This window comes from Rattus norvegicus, chromosome 3 (genome assembly GCF_036323735.1).
Source record: "Rattus norvegicus strain BN/NHsdMcwi chromosome 3, GRCr8, whole genome shotgun sequence".
Lineage (NCBI taxonomy): Eukaryota > Metazoa > Chordata > Mammalia > Rodentia > Muridae > Rattus > Rattus norvegicus.
The window spans coordinates 162258192-162281504 of NC_086021.1; the positions used below are offsets into that span (position 1 = coordinate 162258192).

At 44.5% G+C, this 23313-nt stretch overlaps 2 protein-coding genes across 2 annotated transcripts in view; one reads left to right on the forward strand and one right to left on the reverse strand.

Moving 5' to 3' along the window:
• Positions 1–13669: 13669 nt before the first annotated feature.
• Positions 13670–17211, reverse strand: LOC134486328 (uncharacterized). Its single transcript, XM_063285211.1, has 4 exons — positions 17191–17211; positions 15684–16303; positions 14922–14958; positions 13670–13981 (listed from the first exon to the last, which is right to left on the reverse strand). The coding sequence occupies exons 1-4, from the start codon at positions 17209–17211 to the stop codon at positions 13961–13963; spliced, it is 699 nt and encodes a 232-aa protein (XP_063141281.1). The 3' UTR covers positions 13670–13960.
• Asxl1 (ASXL transcriptional regulator 1) overlaps positions 15637–23313 on the forward strand; it is a 67915-nt gene continuing 60238 nt past the window's right edge. The window contains exons 1-2 of the mRNA NM_001427647.1: positions 15637–16172; positions 21933–22015. Coding sequence (NP_001414576.1) covers positions 16116–16172; positions 21933–22015 — 140 coding nt within the window. The 5' untranslated portion in view covers positions 15637–16115. The remainder of the gene's footprint in view (positions 16173–21932; positions 22016–23313) is intronic.

Consider the following 23313-nt stretch of genomic DNA (forward strand, 5'->3'; position numbering starts at 1 on the left):
GGTGTCCTTGTAAATGATTACCTTATAAAATGATTTGCCGATGGCTGTGGTTTCCTTTTAATGTTTAAACTGTTCTAATTACAGAATAGGAGACTATCAGCATTGAATTATAATACGGACATATAAAAATACAGCTCGGAGAGTGACATGGGGCAGGGCCCAGGTGTGGCTTAGAGGTAGAACTTCTCCTAACGTGTGCAAGGCATCATCACCAAAAGGAAGGAAGGACAGACAGAAACTGTGTGTCATGTTTTTGTAGTAGTTCCTGACCTGAGGTACTTGGGTCTGGGCAAGAGGCATGCAAATTTTCAACTTTGTATTTTGCTTTTTAAAGTTCTCTTAAAGGTACTATATATTATGCAATTTACTTTAAAATATACCCATATCTTTAAAAAAAAAAACAAAAACAAAATGTCTTACGTTATTTACAGGAAACCAAAATATTAGAAATGGGCTTCAGGCCTTGTAAAGCCTCGCATTCCCAGGCCTGCTGGGTGAACCTCGGCAGGTCATGCACCTCCTCCAGAGAAATGGGACCAGCAGGAAGAAGCGTATATTAGTTCTACTCTTTGATGCTGTGATAAAGTCCAATGGCCAAATGCAGCTCACAGAAGAAAGCGTTTATTTTGGCACACAGTTTCAGAGGGCTAGAGCCCCTCATGGCAGGGAGGCATGGCAGCAAGCAGCAAGATCATGTCTCAACCACACAGGCAGCGCAGGAAGAATTGCAAGCGGGCACCCACCCTCAGTGTCTTACTTCTTTCAGCCTCCTCAAAGTTCCACAGCCTCCCTAAAGAGCTGCCAACTGGGGCCTGAGTTTTAAATTCATGCACCAAAGGGGATGGCTCGCATTTAAACTACCAGAAACATTGGACTCTGAGCTAGGTTTGAGTTCTACCATTGACGTTGCTCTCTACCTCTATGAATATAAGGAACTTAATTTACTTCTGTAGCTTTTGGAGCCCTTATCTGTCAGGTGGGGTAAGAATAACCTTTGGGGCTCTTCAGGTGACTAGCAATATAATGAAAGCAACCTGCACAGTGTGTGCCCTGGAGCAAGAGTCAACAGTGACCATTGCTAGCTTAAGGCTGTGTGCTGAAGATTTGCTGAACAGTCTATCACATGAAACCAGTAGTCAGAACTGAGCATTCTAGCTTTGCATGTGGTATTAGACAAAAGGCTCAGAAGCTGTTTTTAGCAGACTCTAGAAAAGCAGCTAACCATTTAGCAATTATCAAGTAACTACTGTGTACTAAGCCATTCAAATACTAGTGTAGCCAGACTGAGATGTAGCTCATGGAAAAGGGATGGTGCATGCACTTCAAAAGGGGAAGCATTAACCAAAAACATAGAAGTATAGGATTTAATCCCACTACTCAAGGGGCAAAAGCAGGTGGATTTCTGAGTTCAAGGCCAGGCTGGTCTACATAGCAAGTTCTAGGCCAGCGAAGGTTACATTAGAGAGATCCTGTCTCAAAAACAATAAAACCCAAAGTATATAGATAGAGTTTTCATAAATTACATGAAGTAGCATGGTAAGGGGACCAGGGTTAGTAACTAAGGGGCCTTTGAAGAAACCGCACTGACTGTGAGGCTGAGAGAACAGAAGTGAGCTGGACCACAGAAGAGGGAAAGTTTGTGACAAGGTGGGAACAGCACTTGTGAAGACTTTGTGATAGAGGACAGTGCTGAGGCTTGTGTGCACTCCTGCTGCCCCCAACCCCTCACTGCAGCAAAGTGTGCAGAACTTCTGTACAAAGTGATGTGGCCTAGGACATCCAAAATACCAGGGAGAAATTCACACATCAGCTGGGGAGATGCTCAACAACTGAGAACAATGTCTCTCTTTCAGAGGACCCGAGTCTGATTCCCACCAGGCAAATGGTGACTCAGAACTCCTAACTCCAGTTCTGGGGGATCTGATGCCCTCTTGTGGCGTCCATGGGCACCAGGCACACAGACATACATGCAGGTGAAACACCTATTGGCCTAAGTAAATACAAAATCCACACAGCACTGAGACAGTGACTTATGTGACTTGGGCCGTTTATCTTCATAAAATAGGCTCAGATTATGTGTCGTATGTTTTTACTCCCATCCTGTTCCATAAAGAAAACACAAAGCCTTCCTTGGTTTAGTAAGTAGCAGTGGAGAATAGTCAGACTCAGGTAAAGGGTGATTTGAATCTTGTTAAAATGGTTTAGACCTCTGGGTTGTCCAGGGACTATCAAAATGAAAATAGATCCAGAACAGGGTACCCAAGTGACTTGGATATTCCTGCCAATTTAGTTGTCTTCCTTCTCCCTTTTCATCTCCATCTTTTCTCCCCTGCTCCACTTCCTCCTCTTTTGGCCTTTTGAGACAGGGTTTCTCTGTTTGACAGCCTTGGATGTCCTGGAACTCTGTTGACCGGACTGGCCTTGAATGCACACAGGTCCACCTGCTTCTTCCTCCCATGTGCTGAGATTAAAGGTGTGTGCTACTGCTGCCCAGCTCCATTTAACTGTATTTTCATCTTTGGTATTGTTTTAAAAAATTGTTCGAGAAAATACTAAATCATGGAGACTTTGCACTTCACACTGATGATTTAGTCTTGGGGCCTGTGATTTTTGGCAGGCCCTTTCAGACTACGGTTGCCACTTGATTGACGTTTTCTCTGAGAATTTGGTATCTAAGAACCATGTGGTCATATCTGCCAGTGGAGTTGTTGGTGACATTTGTCAAGGATGTAACTGTAGCTCTTGCAGCTGCTGTCATTGCAGCCTTGGTTTTTAATCACTGGGTTTGTGGTTAACCGGTCCCTGGGTGCTTCAGTTAGGCAAACCAACTGGGGACTTGCTGGAAGGGTGGGCATGTGCAGGGGCAGAGGTCTCTTGCTGCAGCTCTGGGAACCATACAGTTCGTCTATCTGGTGTGTACCTGTGCACTGGGGAGGTCCTATTGCTTAGATACAGGGAGAGGAAGAAAGTTGTATTTTGACTCTTCTGAGCAGGTGGTGTGTGTGTGTGTGTGTGTGTGTGTGTGTGTGTGTGTGTGTGTAACACACAGGGCTTTGATTTTGCATGCTTGGTACCTTTGAGGTCTGCCCCCTGCTTCATACTGCCTTGCTAGGCCCTTGAGACTGGGTGGTACAGCCTCCATTTGACTCTGTTTGCAAATTCACACATGTGCTTTCTGTCATGTATGAATAACTTGTACTCATCTCTTAGGCTCCAAGGTGTGTTTAAAGTGTCCATATGTAGCCCAAGTTTATGTTACCTTGAGATTCTCCTGCCTTAGCCTCTAAGTGCTGGGATTACATGTCTGTTTTCCATGCCTAGTTTTTAGGAACCATGTTAAGTAACCTCCACAGTTGTCCTGGTTTTCCTCCATTTCTGCCTGGCTCGAGGGTCCTGTGTACCTGCTCCCTTCCTAGTCCTTTTCCAGTTTTGCATTTGTGCATTTCTTGGTTAAATTCCTGGAAGAGATGACCTGATGACCTTTTCTGGCTTTTAGATGGCTGGGATAGATAGGTCTGCTGTCAGAGGGAGAAGGGGAGGAGAGAGAGAGAGAGAGAGAGAGAGAGAGAGAGAGAGAGAGAGAGAGAGAGAGAGAGAGAGAGAGAAATATAAATGTGTTCCAGGAGTGATGGAGGGAAGCTTTGTAGAGGAGGTGACAATGAGTGGGTTTTGCCCACTGGTCAAGGACAGAATAGCATGCCAGACAAAGGGACACAGACAAGTGCCTGGGGCACTCCTGGTGACTGGGGAATCTGTAAGGCCTGGCTGATGGAGGACCAGGTGGAGAATAGCTCAGGAGAATCTCAGCTCACCACACTTTCTGCAGCTACTGTGTCAGTGTATATACACCACATGAAGGAGGACAGCTCTGTTCATACCCCAGCATGCTCTACCAATGAGCCTTGAAAGTTATTATTTCCCTTTGTGATAACAGAAAGCAATTTTGTTAAATGCCTGTGGTAAGCCTGTCTACCATTCACTCGTGTTTTCTGGGCTTGATTGGCAAACTCAGCACCGGTTTTCTCTGGCACAGTTAACCATGCCAGACATTCCAAGTACTGCTTCAGCTTGACACCACGGTTTTAGTCCCCTAGGAATGGGGCCAGACCACTCTCAGAGAAGGGTGGGGGAGACAACTTCTTTGCTGGGATTGAGAGCAGGTCAGTTAAACTTCTGCCATTAGCTTTCAAATGTACCTTGTCCAGGCAAAGAAGATTTCTAGCGGCCATTCCTAACTCTCATGTGCAACAGCCGTGGACCACACGGGTCCCAAAGCTGGTCAGTCAGCAGTAGCCCTGATAGGATCTGAGATGTTCATAAAGAGCCTCCCTTTTAGGTTTCCTGGGACAGGGTCTTGTTCTGTAGTTGTGGATAGCCCACAACTCATGATGTGAACCAAGCCGGTCTTGAACTTAGAATGTGCCTCATGCCAGTTCTGAATGTGATTTGTCTGCCTCACACCACCATACTCAACTCTAAATGACCAGTTGTAGAACCGTGTGTGCCAGGTGGTCAGGAGCTGGATGGAAGGCCCCAGGGCACCTCACAGCTAGGCTCATGAAAGCTAGACTGAAGTGCATGGTTGCCAAGTGATGGCTTTTACTCTGCCAGATGCAACTTGAAGGTGGCAAAGCTGTGTGACAGAGTTGGCAGAAAAGACTTCACAAAACTCATTTACATACTACATGGCATGTATGTGAAATGCAGTCTGCGGAGTTGTATATCTCTGTTTAAGCACTGTAGTCAAACCAAGTGCTATAAGATGGAGCTGTCAGGGGCTGGGGACTTAGCTCAGCGGTAGAGCACTCGCCTAGCAAGCACAAGGCCCTGGGTTCGGTCCCCAGCTCCGGGAAAAAGAAAAAAGGAAAGAAGAAGAAGAAAAAAAAAAAAGAAAAAAAAAGATGGAGCTGTCAGGCCATGCTGAGGAGCAAGACTCCATGAAGGGAGTGTGTCACTAGAGCAGTAGGAGTGGGCCCAGGAACCAGAGAGGTTTGAAGGCACAGCAGCCTGGATGCGTATTACTGCCCTCAATAAGCCACTGCACCTCTCTGTGTAGAACAGATCCTGCAGGGTTGCTGAAGGAACTGAACAGCCGTCCTTCAGGCACCCAAGAGGAGGTGTATATTACTAAATAGCACACAGTACTAGTTGTGCTAGTAAAGCATTATGTAAAGCTTGGTGTCACCAGATCTGTGTTCAGATCCTGATGTGCCCAGAGCTGATTAACCTTCCCGGGTTTTGGAGTTGTCTCCTCATCTCCACAGTATTGAAGGTCCAAATGTGATCATCACCATGTCTTGCTTTCTATTTTGAGAGTAAAAAACACAAAGGCTTGGTATAGTAGGGTACACTAGTGTCCTAATACACAAGAAGCTGGGGATCATGAGTTTGAGCTAGCAGAGGCTACATACTGAAAGCCTGTCAGAGGGAAAAAACCAATACCGAAACATTTAAAGAATCAAATCACCAGAAAGTCCATTAACCAGAGCCAAATGATCTTTTGATTATCTGTATACAATCTTTTAGTTTGCCTTTGTTATATATGTGTGGGTATGTGTATACACACATATACACACATATACACATGCATGCATACATACATACATACGGGACTGCGGGCTTAGTTCAGTAGTAGTTAAGGGTGTGTGAGGCTCTGGGTTCTACTTGGAACACCCAACACAAAACAATGTACACTACACTCCCAGTACATTACTGTGTAGTGTAGGATTGTCTTTAATAGACACCTAACCCTTGATTGTTCTGTCTGGACTTTAATAACCTTGCTGGTCTCTGAAGGGGTTACCGATTTTTGTTTTTGTTTTTAAAGATTTATTTATTTTGTGTATGTGAGCACACCGTCACTATCTTCAGACACATCAGAAGAGGGCATCAGATCCCATTGCAGATGGTTGTGAGCCACCATGTGGTTGATGGGAATTGAACTTAGGACCTCTGGAAGAGCAGTCAGTGCTTCCAAACCTCTTCCATATCTCTAGCCCCCGGGGTTACCAGTTTTTAAATTATGTTTTGCAATGCTGTATTGACAACCTCAGCCATAGACTACAGTTTCCTGATTTATTCCCTAGGCATTTGTTACAAATACCTGTTAGACTAGGTACCTGTCTATATCCAAAGCCCATTCACCCAAAACAAGCATGATTTGGTTACTAATTGCTGAATTGTGTTCCAAAACAACTACATAAGCTTAGGAACCCAGCAGTAATTTATGCTCCTCTTCATATATCCTTGGAAAAGCTGAATTCTGCCTATAATTTTAACATTTGCCATTCTGACCTATCACCATTTGAGCTATCTCTATTACCCTTTAAGAATTAAGGCAGGCATGGTGGTGTACATCTGCAGAGGCGGGGGCGGGGGCAGAGAGAGGAAGCAGAGATGTAGAGCCAGCTCTGTGAATTAGAGGCCAGTCTAGTATACACAGTCTTTCCCAGGTCAGCCAGGGCTGCATAGCACGCACACCTCCGCCAAACCGAGTCTCAGCAAAACAACTCCTTACAGAGATTTTGCTGTTAGGCGGGTGATAGCGCTTTATAGGTAAAGTGCTTGCTGTCGGAACACACGCAGTGTGTGTGTGTGCGGGGACAAGGTGGCCTCTGATCGCCACACACGCGAGTGTGCTCCTCCTACATACAAATATAGTAATATTTTGATTTCTAAAAAAGATCTTAAAAATTTAAAAAAACCAAATAAGGGGGCTGGAGAGATGGCTCAGTGGTTAAGAGCACTGTCTGCTCTTCCAGAGGTCCTGAGTTCAATTCCCAGCAACCACATGGTGTGTCTGAAGACAGCGACAGTGTACCCATAAACGTTAAATAAAAAATATTAAAAAAAATCAAATAACTCAATCCTGTAGAGCCCAGGATAGCTTCAAAATGTACCTTGGATCAATCCTCCTGCCTCCACTCATGTGCTAGGAGTCCATATGTGGCACTCTGCATGGCTCTTAAGGATTTAAGTTGATTACACAGGTAGCAGAGGTTATTTCACTTTACTGCCCTTACCCTCATGTTGCTGCATAGGAATTAAACTGAGGCAGTCAAATCAACTGACTGACTTGATGGACTTCTTTTGAACTTCCATATTTAGAAAGATCTCGGCTCTAGGATAGTAAAGATATTTTCTCCTTCTAGTACTTTTGTTATCATATGTAAATAAAAATATAAAATATATACTGGAATTTAGATTAATAAGATGGGATCCCAGCTTGTTTGCTCTTGTCTTTCTGTTTGCATGTGTGTGGTGGGGGGCACATTGTATGTGGGTGCCCATGGAGACCAGAAGAGGGTTTTGGGTCCCCAGAAGCTGGACTTACAGGTAGTTGTGAGCCGCCAGATGTAGGTGCCAAGAACACAAATGGGTCCTCTGCAAGAGCAGCAAGCACTCCAGACCACTGAGCCCACCTTCAGCTCCAGTTTGTCACTTTGATTGTGCACAACAATAATTCCTTGCACACCTGACCCACTGATCTGTACTGTTCGGTTCAACAGTTCTGTCTGTCCTTTGCTGAAGTTGCCCCATTGTTTTAGCTACCCAATATATTTTAATATCTGGTTGAAAAAAAATCAGCCTATTAATCTTGAGGCCTTTCTTGGGAGTAGAGCAGAATGCTCAGGGGGCTATGCCTGACTCTTGGGACCTTGAGCTGGTTCTCTCTGAATCCATTCTGCTTGTTACTAACAGTGTTCCTTAAACCCCATGGTGGTTGGCCTTGTTTTTTGGGGGGAAAGGAGGGTAGTTTTGATGGGGCCTTAGTTAGGTCATTTTGCTACAAAAGTGACACATCTATTTTCCCAGTTGAATTTTAGGGTCATTTTGGCAGCAAAACCACATTGGGGGCTTCTGTGTTTACTTAGCAGGCAAATTCTGGGATACTACTCAATACTAGAGGAGTTCCCTTTGGCAGCAAGCACCAATCTCCCCTGACTTTAATTTTTATATTTTCCTTTTATTTCTTTTTTCTTTTTGATTATGGTCTCATGTAGCCTAGGTTGGTCTCTAATTTTCTATATCACCAGGGTGACCTTGAACTTCCGTTTTTCTACCTTTTTTTTTTAAGATTGATTTTTATTTATGAATACACTGTCACTGTCTTCAGACACACCAGAAGAGGACATCAGATTCTATTACAGATGGTTGTGAGCCACCATGTGGTTGCTGGGATTTGAACTCAGGACCTCTGGAAGAGCCGTCAGTGCTCTTAACCACTAAGCCATCTCTCCAGCCCTTTTCATCTACTTTTTGACCATAAGCTTCTGACCCTTGTCCTTCAATCTCCTTGGTGCAGGAATTGCATATTTGTGCCACCATGCACACTTTACTCACCACTGGTGATCAAACCCAGAGTCATTTGCATTACCAACTGAACTACACCCTGGGGGAATTGCCAGTACAGAAAAAGGTGTTTACATTTTATTTGGTGGTGGGGTTTCGCTAGAATGCCCAGCCTTGCCTTGAACTTGAGATCCTTTTGCCTTTGTGTCCTAAGTAGCTGGGATTATAGGAATGCATGACTTCTGGCTTGGAAATTAATTTTTAAATATTTTGCCCCCAAAATAACTATAATTAAGTTACGACATAATTTCTCTCTAGCTTATATTTGCCTTGAGACATCACTCAACTCCAGCAGCAGTGCAGGCTTCTATAAACTAAATGCTGCATCACCTTGCCATCACTTTATGTCCACACACTGTAGGGATCACATGCTGCAGGTCCCCAGGGTTCAGCAAACAGCTCCCACCCTAGTAGGAAGTTATCAGTGCCAGCAGAAATTGTACTTAGGCTGATTCCTAGGATAGGGGAGCCCCTACTAGGAGGGGGGACAAGACAATGACTAAGCCAAAGTTTCTGGCTTTATCAGGCAGACAGTGCCATTTGCAGCAGATAATGAAGTCATCATCAATGTTAAGAGCAAATTGGGTTTTCCCTAATTATATTTTGAATGGAGGCTCTAGATAACACAAAACACATGGAAAATTCAGCTAGAAAAACATTCCTAGAGCCATGGTGGATAGCAACTTAATCTTCCCCATCGCAGACCAGCTTCAGCACCTAGTCTGGCTCAGTGATCATTCAGCAAAGGCTGGTATCACTGTGTCAGCCCCGTGCTGTGAGGCTGGGGAGGAGCTGGTACCTGGCTAAGGAGGTGGTCTCCTCCACATTGCTTGAGTTGCAGGTGTAGCATTAGCCTTTAGTTGGAGCCTCAGCACCACACACACTCTCGCCACACTTCTTCCACTGGACTGCTGGCCCTGGGCCAACACGTTCACACCTCTGTTGAACTTATCTACACTGTGCTTATGTCCTTGTTCCTAGAACTGCTCAAGTCACTCTCTTTTTGGAGCTTTCAAGGCCCAGATAAAGTATTAGCTCCTCCTGAAGGTCTCCTGTGTCCTCACTACTTCCTTTTTTGTTAGTCTCTAAAGAAACATAGTTTTGTTTTGAGACAGTGTTTCTTGTAGCACAGAATTATGTGCCCAAGAATGACCTTGAATTCATCTACCTATAAGTTCCGAGTGCTGGGCTTAACAGTTTGTGGTACCACATCTGGCTTTTTCTGACTAAAAAAAATACTTTTTCACTATGTAGCTAAGGATGGCCTCAAACTCATGGCAACCTTCCTACCTTATCCACCAAAGTGCTGGGATTGTATATGTGCCATCATGTATAGAGTTAACAATTTCTATCTCCTAGGTTCCCATTAGATCAGGAGGTCCTTGAGGTAGTGACCTTATTTTCTTATCTTTGTGAATCTACAAGAATTAAAGTAAAAATGGGGCCATAGAACTGTAGACTCTATGTAGACACCTTTAATCACAGCACTGTGGAAGCAGATCTCATTGAGTTTAGGGCCTTTAATAGCAAGCTCCAGGCCAGCCAGGGCTACCTAGTAAGACCTGTTTCAACAATAAGAAATATCAAGTGTCAGAGAGGAGGAATGAAGGGGTCCAGATAATGCATCTGAGAGCAGTGGTTTAGGCCTTTCAGCTCTATGGAAGCAGAGCAGGAAGGTGGGCAAACCGAATTAGTTTGAATCCTGATTCAGGATTGAATTCAGGAACAGAGACAAGTGGGATTACTTGTTACAGTACTAGTGATCAAGGCCAGGGCAAATATAAGTAAATGTTCTACCTCTGAGAGACAGTCTTAGACTTGGACAGTGCTTCCCCTTCTCTGAACTCCAAGATAAAACAGCACTACCGCTGTGGCTCCTGCTCTTGTCCAGCAGAGCTCCATGGTAGCTGGGAGCACGCTGAACTCTCTTACAGAATTGTGCGGAGGTCCTTTTGTTAAGAGGGCAGTCCCAGTAACAACTACCTAGAAACTCCAGCGGTGTTTTCATTATGAGGCATCAGAGGGTATGTAGCAAATTACTTCAAAACTTAAAACAATCCATTATCTCCCCAATGACATTAGTTCATCTCTGATCCTGTGGGTTTGGGATTCAGCTCATTTGGGTGATTCTGCTCTGGGCCTCACAGGAGTTTGCAGTTACCATTGTTGGCCAAGGCTGAAGTCATCTGAAACTTGTCCTTGGTCATTGTCTGTAGCTCTAAGGCTGTTGGAGTGCTATTTTGACATGATGGCAGGCTTCCCTGAGTGTGCAGTCCCGCAGAACACGGCAGAGCTGTGATGCCTTTTGTCTAATCCTAGGAGCTACAGTGGTCATACCTGGAATCCCAGAACTTGGAGGCTGAAGCAGTGGGACTGTTGAGGCCAGCCTGGGGTAACAGTGGGATTCTACTTCAAAAAGCAAAATAGACATGGTGGTGCACACCCTTGGGAGGCAGAGACAGGTGGATCTGAGTTTGAGGCCAGCCTAGTCTTCAGAGTGAGTTCCAGGACAGCCATGGATACACACAGAGAGACGCTGTCTCATAATAACAGCAGCAACAACAGCAAAACAATAACATAAGCAGCCCCAAACAACAATATCACTTTAGTGTTTTAAAATTTTCCTCTCATTATAGATGAAAGGGCATAAATTTAGATCAAAAGGATCTATGGTAACTATCTTTTTCTAGCATTAAGAAAGATTAGTAATTAGAAATGAGTCTTTAATGAAGAAATTTCTACCAGAAAAACCTTATTCGGGGAGCTATCATGTCCTACAATCTTGATAAAAAACTACCTTAACTCTCCCTTTGAGGCCACTCTATGGGGTCTACCAAAGTAGGAAGAAGAATCTGTTATTAAAGATGTGCTTCCACTATTGGTTGATATTAATGAAAATTTTACTTTTATATCATAATGGAGCACACTTTCTAGATTTAGAAGATGTGAAGGAAAAAATATATTTACTATGACATCACTGTTATAACTGCCACCTTAATTTAAATGTTCTATTGTTGTTTAAGTAAAAACTTTTTTTTTCTTTTCTTTTTTTTCAGAGTTAGGGACCGAACCCAGGGCCTTGCGCTTGCTAGGCAAGCGCCCTACCACTGAGCTAAATCCCCAACCCCCAGTAAAAACTTTTAAAATTAAAATAATGCAATGTTTTGTATGAAAAAATTACCAGTAAACTTCCTGGTCTTTCAAAACCTAGAGATAACCGCTATAAACATTTTGGCAATTTAAATACCTTCTCCAGAGTCAGGGGAGACTGAAGAGTAGAATTTAAAAGACTGCAACTGGCCCTTGAGTTATGAGTTAAGTCATGCATTGTGTGGGCAAATTTGGCAACACAATGAGACTGGGAATGAAGTCTCTACTTACCGCTTGTGGAGATCATTCTGGGTAAAATCTTATGTTAGTTTTTTCCCCACACAAGTACATTCCAAAAACTGCTATGAGACCATTCAATAGGGGATCATTCCTCAGAGACTTTCTACAACAAAAGAATTACTAAGATTGGCTCATATACCAACAGTCTGACCGCTTCTCTATGCCGAGACTAGGGCTGGCACTTGGGGGATACAGGAAACAAGTCCAAACAGACAGCAACTGTGTAGTTACCAACCAAAAGCCATAGGAAGAAATGCAATGTGCAAAGGGGTAGGAGAGCTCCACACTAGCTGATCATTTGCGATGCTGAAGCTCAACCAGTGTGATCTCATCTGTTCTTCTGAGATGGGATCTCCCTGTGTTATCCAGGCTGTTTGCACCTTCAGGGTTCAAGTCCTTCTCCTGCCTCATCCTCCCAAGCATGCAAACATGAGCTACCCTGTCCAGATCACCCTTTGAATTTTGTCATGGACTCGGTTGTCCTATGACAATTTGTTCAAGGTCATGCAACTGGAGAATAGCTACAGAGTTTCAAACTCGGGCCCACTGGAGTCAAGAACCAATATTTTTTTTCAATTCTTAAAAAAATTCATGTGTATTGGTGTTCTGCCTGCTTGTGTTTGTACACCACATGTATGAAACAGACAGTTGTGAGCTACCACATGGGTTGTGGGAATCGAACTCATGTTCTCTATAAGAACACTGGTACTTTTAAGCCCTGAGCATCTCTCCAGCCCTAGAACTAGTGTTACTAGATCACACTGAAGATCAGGATGCTATGTCCTGTGCATTTCTGGGTTTCTTGCTTCTATTATTCTTAATTTGTGTGTTTTGCTCATAAATTTGAAAACAGTGACTCATCGCCAAACTGGGCAGGGTTGAACAGTTCTGTTTATCTTACTCATCCCATGGCACCCCTGTTCACTTTCAAAGGTCACCTGTAATAAAAGTACTGATTAAAAACAACTTAAAAAAACACTATAACCAAGAATGTATGTGCTTTCTGTTTCTGACAAACTTGTGATTCTTGTTAACTGGAAAAAAATAAAACCACCACCACCAAAACCCCTTAATGACCAAATCTAATTTTCAAATACTTTCCGCTCCTTTCTTTGGTAGAGTCTCATTGTTTATCCGAGACTGGCTTCAAACTGATTATGTAGCTGCTTTCACCTCCCAGTGATGAAATTAGACATGAGCTGCCTCACCCATCTCCAACCACACCTTATCCAGACATCTGGACATACTACGTTCTCTTTATGCTTAATGATGATACTGTCATTAATTTGATTCTACAAGGATAGAGATCTTGAAATATGTGGATTTTCCCAGCCTGAACCACCTGTGAGAACGAGGCTGCGTTTGCTGACAGACTAAGGGGCTTGACAGTGTGTATTAGACTTTACTGGCTGTAACAAGGTGAGAAGTACAGTAGCACATTGAGAAATGCCAAGCTTCTGTGTGCCACAAGTCCAAACATAGAGTGGGTTTCCCTGGTTCAATCTGAGACTAAAGTCGGGATATGTTTTCTTTTCTGGAAACTCTTGTTTCTGAGTTCATCTACACTGTCAGAGTTCAGGTCTGCTGGGTGGAATGACTAAGGTCCCTGGCTCCTTACTGCTGTTGGCAGGCTGTCTTGATGCTGCTTATGTTCCTTTGCTTTCTGCCACTTCAAAGCCAGGAACAGTGAACTGAAATGCTTCTCATTTAAAGCACCTATAAACTTTTATGGATCCATGTAATTTTAGTGGCCCGCTCAGAAGTCTAGGATGATCTTAAGGTCTGGATTTGATCTGCAAAGCTCCTTTTCCCCACGAATGTAATGGAGTTCTGGGTGGGGTAGTTTCATGGATGAAAGGTTGAACACTTTTGAGTAGGAACTGCTTTCCACACTGCCCATAACATAAACATGAACATTTTAGTCAGGTCTGGTGACACAGGCTTTTAATCTTAGTTATTCTGGAGACTGGAGGAGAGTGACTGCCCAGTCAAGCCAAGCTGCAACACTTATGAACCTGTCTCAGAACACAGACAGGGCTCGGCAGGTGGAACAGAGGTAAAGCATCCACCATGCATGCAGACCTGAGCCCGGGCCCCAACAACAAAACATAAAGCCTGCATATTACAGTCAGTCTTCCCTCCTTAATCCTTCCAAGTGCGTGGCTGTGTTGGAGATATGGATCGATTCAAAATGTCTCAACGAAGCTTTACTGTCTTCTCAGAGGTGATTGTTTCTGCCCTAGATTGAAAACAAAGAATTATAAACAGCACTACCAAAAGCCAGGGGTAGTGGGGCATGCATTTTAATCCCTCAGGTATTCATAGGCAAAGGAAAGAGAATAGAAGCCTGTTTGACAACAGCCTGTGTATATTTTAAGGTTTTGTTTCAAAATTAAAAAGTGTTAGGATACAGCTCAGGGATTGTGAGAGGCCCTCAGTTCATCTCCCCCCATTCCCCCAACAAAATCCCAATGTACACCTTTAATCCCAGCATTTGGAAGGTAGTGGCAGGTGGATCTCTCAGGGTTAACCTGGTTTACACAGTGAGTTCCAGGCCAGCCAGGTGTATGTAGTCTCAAAAAACAAAACCTAAAATGTAAAAAACAAATAATTTTAGAAGTATTTCTCTCCCTGTTGGGATGAAATTAGAAGGGGAGTGGTGGTGTAAAACTCTAAATTTCATCCTCTATAGTCTATTCATTGTAGATTTTTGTTTATTGAATTTGAGTCTTGAGTGACAGGTATTAAGGACTGCTGAGTCCTTTAAATACTTTTATGTTCTGGGTGCTCCAAACCTCATCCTATCACTGCAATCAAGGCTCAGAGGCTCCAGTGCTCACTGTGAGCTTGTAATAACAGTTATCATTTATTCTATAATAGAAGCCAAATTACATGAGCCCAATAATATCAGGATCTTCCATATTCTCTCCAATCTTCTAGATATTTCATGCTAATTTGTACCCCATCAATGTTGTGGGATAGCATGCTAACACAGATCAAACAGGCTCAGTGGGGTTAAGAGGAGTCAAGAAGTCACAATTAGGATTCTAAATCTAGGTTGGTTGACATTAGGACTTGACCTCTCTCCAGGGAACTGCTTCTAAATATACACCCAGGTGCATTTTGATTTACATGGATGGACCTTAAGTGTTTACCTACTATCGGATCACCAAATTCACCTGGCGGCAATTCTGCTGTAAACTGCAGGTGCATTTTCTGCAAATATATAGAGGTATTAAAAGTACAAGAGGAAATGGGTTAATCATCTAGGGCGGTCAATCGTGCAATAACCGTTTTACTGTTATGAGTGTGTCTTTGCTTACTATGCGCCAATTGACTCATTTAGGGGTGGGCCAAAAAGGAAAAGTCCTACTTTTTGTTACCCACCAGAAGTGCAGATGAGAAATGTGTATACGGTGGGGGGGTGGGGGGTGGGAGGTGGAGTGGAAGCAGGGTGGCGGAGCTACCAACTCCGGGTCTGAACCCTCACTAGACCCGCCCCTAGAATAAAAAAAAAAAAAAGAAAAAAGAAGCTCGGAACGGGTTAACCTCGACCAGGGGGAGTCCAGCCACCGCCCCTTCCCAGCAACACCTCCCAGAAACCCTCAGGCCTCCGCTAGTTCCCGAACCTCGCGAGACCCCGCCCCATCCTTTCCTGACCGACTTCCCGCCCCCTTCTTTACCAAGCTAGGAGCCCAGCGGGGTACGGAAGAGAGTGGGCGGAAAACAGAGACCCGGGGCACTACGGGAAATGTGGTCCAAGCACTTCAGGCAGCCATTTTCTTCCGGAGAGGCGTAGGCCAGGGAGCCAGTAAGGACTACAAATCCCAGCCACCCTTTCGGTTTGTTTTTGTTCAAAAAAAAAAAAACCACACTCCCCCTCCTCACTCTTCTCTCTCTCTCTCACACACACACGCGGGCACACACATACACACACATACCCACGGCAGACACGCACGCATCCGAGCGTCGAAAGGGAAGCTGCGTTTCGCCATCTCGGCCCGCCACTAGTCCGCTCTCCGTTTCCCAGCAGCGCGGGAAAGCGGAGGCCGGACCCGTGACCTCTGACCCCGTGGTTATGCGGAGCCGCCGCATTCCTTAGCCATCGCGGGGCTGCCGCTGCCACCGTGGGCGACTGACGCAGCGCGGGCGCGTGGAGCCGCCGCCCCTCCCCCAGCGCCACCCTCGCGCCGGGTCTCGCGCCAGCCAGTGCCGGTGCGCCCGCCCTCTCCGGCCGCACCCGAGTCCTCGCACGCGCCGCCGCCACGCGCCCCCCGTCGCTGCCGCCTCCACCCCAGCCCCGCGCCGCCACCGCCCCAGCCCGCCCCGCCCGAAGGACCCGCGTGGAGCCGCCACCGCCGCCGCGGAGGAGGATGAAGGACAAACAGAAGAAGAAGAAGGAGCGCACGTGGGCCGAGGCCGCGCGCCTGGTGAGGCGAGCCGCCCGGGGGGGGCGCAGCGGGGGGTCTAGGAGGTGGGCTCCCGCGCGGCTCCCGGGGCGGGGGAGGGGCGAGGCCCTGCCCACCGCAGCAGGGGGCGGGGCCGCCCGGGTGTGGAGCTCCTAAGGTCCCCGGCCTGAGTAGGCTGGGGCGCCTTTTTCTGCACACCCCCCTGAATTCCTGCGGAGGGGCGAGCTGGCAAGCAGCTCCTCCCCTCCGAGCGCCCGGGCTCCAGCCTCCCCTCCCCCACGTTGGCAGCAGCAGGGGGTCCCGGGTAGCGCCGTTTATTCTTCTGAGGGAGTTAGATTTCCGGGAAAGGTCGGAAGTACTTCCCTTACTTCTTCGTGGGCAGTGGAGTGGGTCACTGGACACCGCGGGGGTGGGAAAGTGCCCCTGGTTTCAAGGACATGAGAAGCATTTAGAGCGTTGGCAATTTAAACCAGGTGTGTGTCGGAAAGAATTGCTAAGAATCAATCTGAACCCTAGGTAGTGGTTCTCAAAGTAGAGTGCCCAGTGGGAGTATACCTGCGGACTTTGTTTAAAACACTGCTTCTAGGGCCCATTTTAAACACACTGAACTCGAGATTCCGCTGAGAAACAGTACTTTAGCCAGCTGCTTAAGAGATTCTTAATGCAGGTGACCCTCGAACATTCAAATCAAACTGAACCCCTGTGACTGCGATGGGGGTAGGCACTTTGTAGAGGAACTGAATACACTTTGCAAAGAATGTGTTATCTGTTCGAGGCTTCTGAGGGTTTAGTTTAAAAAAAAAAAAAAGTAAATAGGTTCTTGAGCTAGCTACCTGCCCAGAGGATTTGTGGATTTTCTGTTTCCCAGGCTCCAGTAGACTTGTGAGAAAGCTTCCTTTTGGACTTAAAAAATACAAAGCCAAAAAGATCTGAGTGAGGCATGTTCTTAGGAAATGTTGCTGAGGACAGTTCTAATAGGTTATCTCGGAGATGTCACTTCCTCAGACTGCCACAGTGCAGGGTTATGGGTGCATCCTACTTTTCTGTTGACGCCCTGCATTTTATGTGTAATTGTTATAATTTAAGTTTAATGATGGAGTGAGTGAAGCTCAGCTTTCTAGCTGTTCCTTTTACTGGAAAGTGAGTTCTGTCTGCCTCAAAAGTGTTGGAGGTCGATAAAGATCTCGAGTGAACCTTTTTCTTGGAGTCTGAAAGCCGGTTATTCATTTACCCATGGCTGTTTGAGCTACCAGAGAATTTCCACTGATATTCCTGATCATCTCTCTTCTCCTGTTACCCTGGGAACAGAAACAGGGATTGTTTGTGTGAAAGATGTAGTTCGGTTTATTTTTTGCTTGGCATAAGAAAATTGAAACTCCTAGGTGGTGTATTTTTCCTTTTGTGATTCAATCAAAATGAGAACCTTTGGCTAGTTTTTATGATCTTGGAACTTTAGGGTTTCTTCAACCATGCTTCACTTAACAAATTTAGGTCTGAAGGAGCTGAGGAGAAAGGTGAAATGTAGGATGTTTTATTTTATCATGGAGGTTGTTGAATCTTGACTGTTCATTGAAGTTCTGAGTTTCTGTGTGCAGGTGTTTATGACTCTGGGCACCCAAAGAAAATGTGCTTGCCAGAACTCTACTTGTTAGAGGTAGGTGAAAGTACCTTCAAATCTTGTGTTATTTACGTCCTGACAATTCTGAAATCTTCTCATCTCAAAGCTCTTTGGGCTCTTATTAGTAGAAAGGCTCTAGCAGTTTGGAATCCCACTGTTATTTTAAGCCTCTTTAAGCTCTTAAATTTACTGTGGTTTGAATTCCAAGGTTAAGGTTGCTATTTCTATTTTATCATTGGCTCACCTTCAAGCTCAATTATCTTAAGTTATTTCTCTTTTTTTTCTGTGGCTCTTCAGTTAAAAATAGTAATCTGGACAGGAATTTCTTTGTGGCGTAGTTGTACGTTTGAAAGAGGACTTGTGGGAACATGGTGTGCAATTTTGCATATCTTTTATGTGGTTTGTGTTTTAGAATTTTCTGTGCTTTTGTTGGGGTTTGTTGGATGACTGGAGATGAAATCTTCCCATTAAAAAAAAGTCCTGTCTCACTGAGTGCTGGGGAGTTTGCTTTTACTTCATAAAGGGACACCTGGCAAACAGTGAGCTACAATGGCAGTGCAGTTAGTTTTGTCACAGGATTACTATTCGTAATTGCTTTTGGACGGTTCATATTAAATGTAGTGGCGACGCCATGTGCTTGTCAGGTGGGAGCTTCTAATCACTCCTGGCCTTGATCAAATTGGCGAGTAGATAATAATCTTATATATGCCAGTTTGGTGTAGGAAAGCTTATAGGATTCTGGAGAATTCCAGCAGAGTAGCAGACCCCTGCAGGTGGGTTTTTGCAGTTGTTAGTTTTAAGAAGTGGACATTCTTCTATCAGAGGCCTTACTGTGTAATGTGGTTTTTCTAGCTCTCTGAAGTAGAGGTGTCGAGTAAATAAATAGGCCAGCATGTTAGGAACAATTTGGGAGAAACAGCCCAGGAGATTTTCTTTTAAATTGTGTACCACTCTTACATAGATTGATTCCTCTGGGTTTTGAGAAACGCTACATTGCATGCTTTATTTTTGCTCAGATTCATGGCTGACCATTCTTATATCAAACTTTTTTTCCTTTCAAGTAGAAAAAAGTTTTTTCTTCTAAAAATGTGTGGTCTAGAAAGACTGGCAATAGAACACTGCTGGATTGTTCTGAAAACTAGTAGTTTATATACAATTTATATCTTTAGATGTAACTTCTCTTTAGAAAGTTTTGTTATCTTCTGTTTCAAGATTCTCAAGCTCTTTCTGGCTACTATTTAAATAATTAGCAGGTATTTTTTCAGTCATGCTTCTTTCTCCCTTGTAGATTTGCTAGCTCAGCTGGTATCAAAGAAGTGGTATCTTGTAACAGTGAACATCAGTAACCGTACTAAGGCTCATTATAGGTTAAATCAGCCTTGCCTGTTTGGCACTTGGGTAATCCTAGACAATGAAGAGGAGGAGCTTCTAGTCCTCAGAAGATGGGGGGGGGGAGAGGGAGAGAGAGAGATATTTTTTGATTGATTGATTGATTCAGGTACATGAACAGAACTACAGGCTTACATGCTACTGGAGAGACAGAGAGTTAAATAGGTATCTTGGTAATAAATATGATTAGTTCCTCACTTCCCTTTTAAGTATCCCAGCTTGGGAGATAATTTACATTTTTACTGTGGACTGTGGGGTTACTGAAAAAGAGAGATTTGACTCTGCTGACATAGATTAGGGTGTGCTTCCAGAGGGAAGGTAGTTTCAGGGCTGAGCCTTGAACAGTTAGTGGAATGTAGGTAGGCTTGTCATAGAGTCTGTATATGCAGAAGCTGATGAAAAAAGAGTGGCTGAGGGAGGATAGAAAAACTACATGGATGTGAATTTATTATGTGCAATGTGTGCAAATGGGGTGGAACAAAGGAATTGCTGGGACAAAAGTGTGTGGTGTCAGTGAGGCAGTCTTGCCAGGAGATGGACAGACAGGTGAATGAGAGGCTTTGTGTGCCCAGCTTCTAGGCGCCTACAGGTACAGGCTCATGTTCTTTTCTGTTTGAGAAATGACCCTGACTTGGAGAGCGAGAGATCCGCTTTGGCTCAGGTTGGCTGGGTATGTAGGTCCTTGCTTCAGGTTGGAGGAGTAGAATTTAAATCTTACCCTGTCTGACAGTCTAAAGCCTGTGCTTGAGTGTCTGGGCTGGCTCTGCTGCTTATGGCGACGGGCAGAGGACGACTCTGAAATAGGAACGTGATGAAGGTAGATTGTACATCCCTAGAATATGGCCTGGTACAAGGCAGGTTCCATGTGGTCTAAAAGGAGGGATAACCACAAACTGGAACGGATTTGAGAACAGGGCTGGATCAAGGATATAACTGAAAAGGCTGTTGAGTCAGGTCACTGGTTGTGGTATTGAGACAGGTAGATGAGAGTGAAGGATGCCACATCAAGGTGCCAATTAAGATAAGGAATATAGGAAGAAAGGGTAGGGATAGAGGGGAGATAAACTGGAATTGCTCAGATGAATTAGAGTTGAACAAGAGTGGACAATCAGACTGGTCAGTCATACAGAACGACTTGACTCTCAAGCTTGGGAGAAGTCGGGGCTGGGGTAGGATAAGATTCATCAGGATTAGAAGCAGTATTAGGAACTGACAAGAGCAGTGTAAAAATTAACAGAGGCTAAGGAGGAAAAATGGGAGGCTTGTTTTAGTGTTCCCTTCTACAAACTTTGACTTCCTTTAGTGATAAGGTCTTTTGTAGCCTTTCTTTAGAACTTCCTGCCTGCCCACCCCCAACCCCCTTTAATAAATGACAGAGAGAACTTGGGTGTTACACTTGTTAGCCTGGAGTGCCCGCAGCAGCTGCACAGGTGTCGAAAGTGAGATAATGAAATGACAAGGCCCTTTTCCTGTTAGGAACATTTATGAAGCAGCTCAGCTTAGTGAGAATTGCAGAGGAAGTACATCGGTTACAGACTTAGTTACTGATGAACTAACACAAGCAGGACATTAGGTTCCTCATTGTTTGTTATGTCAGTCACAGAACTTACAGCATAGTGTTGTCAAGTGGCAAAATGTACTTCGGCAGTTAACCCCAGAATTTCGTGGTTTAATGGAAAAGAACTGAAGCTGGGCATGCATGGCACACACCTGTGATCCCAGCACTTGGGAGGTGGAGACGTTGGGCTCAGGAGTTCCAGGTCCTCCTTGGCTACATGGCAAGTTCAGAGCTCGTCTAGGTTGACTGACAAAACTGAACATACAGCTAGTGTGGTGGTGCACTTGGTAGACAAAGGCAGGCAGGTCTTTGTAAATTTGAGACTGGCCTAGTCTACACAGTGAGTCCCATGCCAGCTGGGGCTTCATAGTGAGTCTGTGTAAAAAACGAAAAATTGCCTGTACACACACCCATATAGGAGATGGGAATTAGTCAAGAGTTTTTTTGGAGACAAGGTTTTATTATGTAGCTTGGCTGGTCTTAAGCTCAGTGTACAGACCAGGATGGCCATGAAGCCACAGAAATTTGTCTGCTTCTGTTAGGATTAAAGGCATGTGCCACCACACTTGGCCTGGAAGGTCCTTGAGTAAATTTCAATCTTCTCATGTGTTCTGCAGAAGTATTTTTTGTTGGTTCTTGTTTTTTGAGACAGGCCTCACAAGAGGTTCACATGCCTCTCTGAGTGATAGGATGAAGGGTGAGTGCCCCCATGCCTGGTATATGCGTATGTACATGCATACGTCTTGCTCTGTAGACCAGGCTGGCCTCCTCAAACTCAGATCCGCTGTCTCTGCCTACTGAGTGCAGGGATTAAAGGCATGTACCACTGTCACTCAGCTATATTCTCTATTGAACAACATTAAATTATGCAGTTTCCAGAGTTGCTAAGGTCTTATATAGTATTACACATAGATATTAAGAAATCTGTCCCTAGAATTGGGAATTAGAATATTTTACCTAGTCGTATTCTTTTTTTTTTTTTTAATCTAATTGCAGTTAACTTTCAATATACTGATAAGTGTGTGATTTAAATCTGAAGTAATTGTTTTAATGCCCTGCTGGGGCCTTGCACTTCTGCCATCAAGTCCTATCTGTAGCCCTAAAGTCATCTTGATTATGGTAAATCTCATCTGGCACTGGCAGCTCCTCATAGCAGGCCATGCTACAGACTAATGAAAGCTTTCACACTGAAGTCAGGACGTTTATATTTCTTCAGGTGTTAGAAAACTACTCGGATGCTCCAATGACACCAAAACAAATTCTGCAGGTCATAGAGGCAGAAGGACTAAAGGAAATGAGGTTTGTATTGCTCTTACTATTTAAATGAGGACTTCATGTGACATGTGCCTTTGATATGCAGTACTAAATTCACCTGTCGGTCCGTCTGGTTGAGTATGTAATGGTAGTGTATCTGGTATGTATTGTGAGGAGGGTGGGGGTGAGTGGGTGAATATCCAATTTATTTACATCAGAAATAGAGTATCTTCCACAAGACCTTACTTAGGTTGTGACTTACGTCTACATTTGGGTCTTATTTTCTAGTACACTTTTTTTTTTTCTTTTTTTCGGAGCTGGGGACCGAACCCAGGGCTTTGTGCTTGCTAGGCAAGCGCTCTACCGCTGAGCTAAATCCCCAACCCCACTATTTTTTTTTTAAAGTAAGGTCTCACTACAGCCTTATGGTCTCATAGACGCTTTTTGTTTTACAAGTTTTGGTAATAGAGAAGGGCAAATAAATATATTCTTTTCTCTATACTTTCTCTGCCACAGGACTGAAGTCTTTTTCCTTTCTGATCCAAGAAGGATGGTCTCTGGCATTAAACCCTCTAGCTACCCATTGATTTAGTCATTCACTCCGGTTTCTAAGATAGTCTTTTGCAGCCCTAGGTGGCTTTCAACTTGCTGCTCAACTGAGGGTTTGCCTTGAACTCTGACCCTCACACTTCCGTCTTTCAGCTGCTGGGCTCACACCATCCACAAGTAGCTGTTAGCCAGTTGTGACACAAGTGTACTGAGTAGTTTCTGCAATTTGTTACAATGTAGTTTTCCTGGAGAAACAAGTAAGAAACACTCAAGTAGTTGGAGGCGTGAATACTAGGGGTGCCTTTAATTCAGTTCTTTTCTTGTCTATACCAACCTCTACTTCCTGTCCGTCCGTCTGTCTGTCTTATTTGAGAGAGGATTTTTCTGTGTATCCCTGTCTTGGAACTTATTCTGTAGACAAAACTGCCTTCAACTCAGAGATCTGCTTGTCTCTGCCTCCCGAGAGTTTGAATTAAAGTCATGTGCCACCACTGCCTGGCTTAAAAAAAAATGTTATTGTGTGTGTGTGTGTGTGTGTGTGTGTGTGTGTGTGTTTCACACTAGTGTATGTCTATGCATGGCGTTCATTTAGTGCCCATGGAGGCCAGAAGAGAGAATTGGAACAACCAGAACTACATTACATAGAGTTGTGAGCTGCTAATGGGTACTGGAAATTGAACCAGCTCCTCTGGAAGAGCAGTTAGTGCTCCTAACACCACTGGGCCACTATAGCAGTTAGTGCTCCTAACACCACTGGGCCACTATACCAGCTGTTTTCCTCACACCCCTTTTTA

Bases quoted from the DNA above. Each gene is read 5' to 3' on its own strand.
- LOC134486328 (XM_063285211.1), bottom strand. From the start codon at position 17,211: ATGCAGGGCGTCAACAGAAAA. The intron at 16,304-17,190 runs GTAGGATGCACC...CGGGGACCTTAG, and splicing joins TGCAGGGCGTCAACAGAAAA to GAGCTCCACACCCGGGCGGC. The intron at 14,959-15,683 runs GTATGTGTGTGT...ATATATTTGCAG, and splicing joins TGCGTGCGTGTCTGCCGTGG to AAAATGCACCTGCAGTTTAC.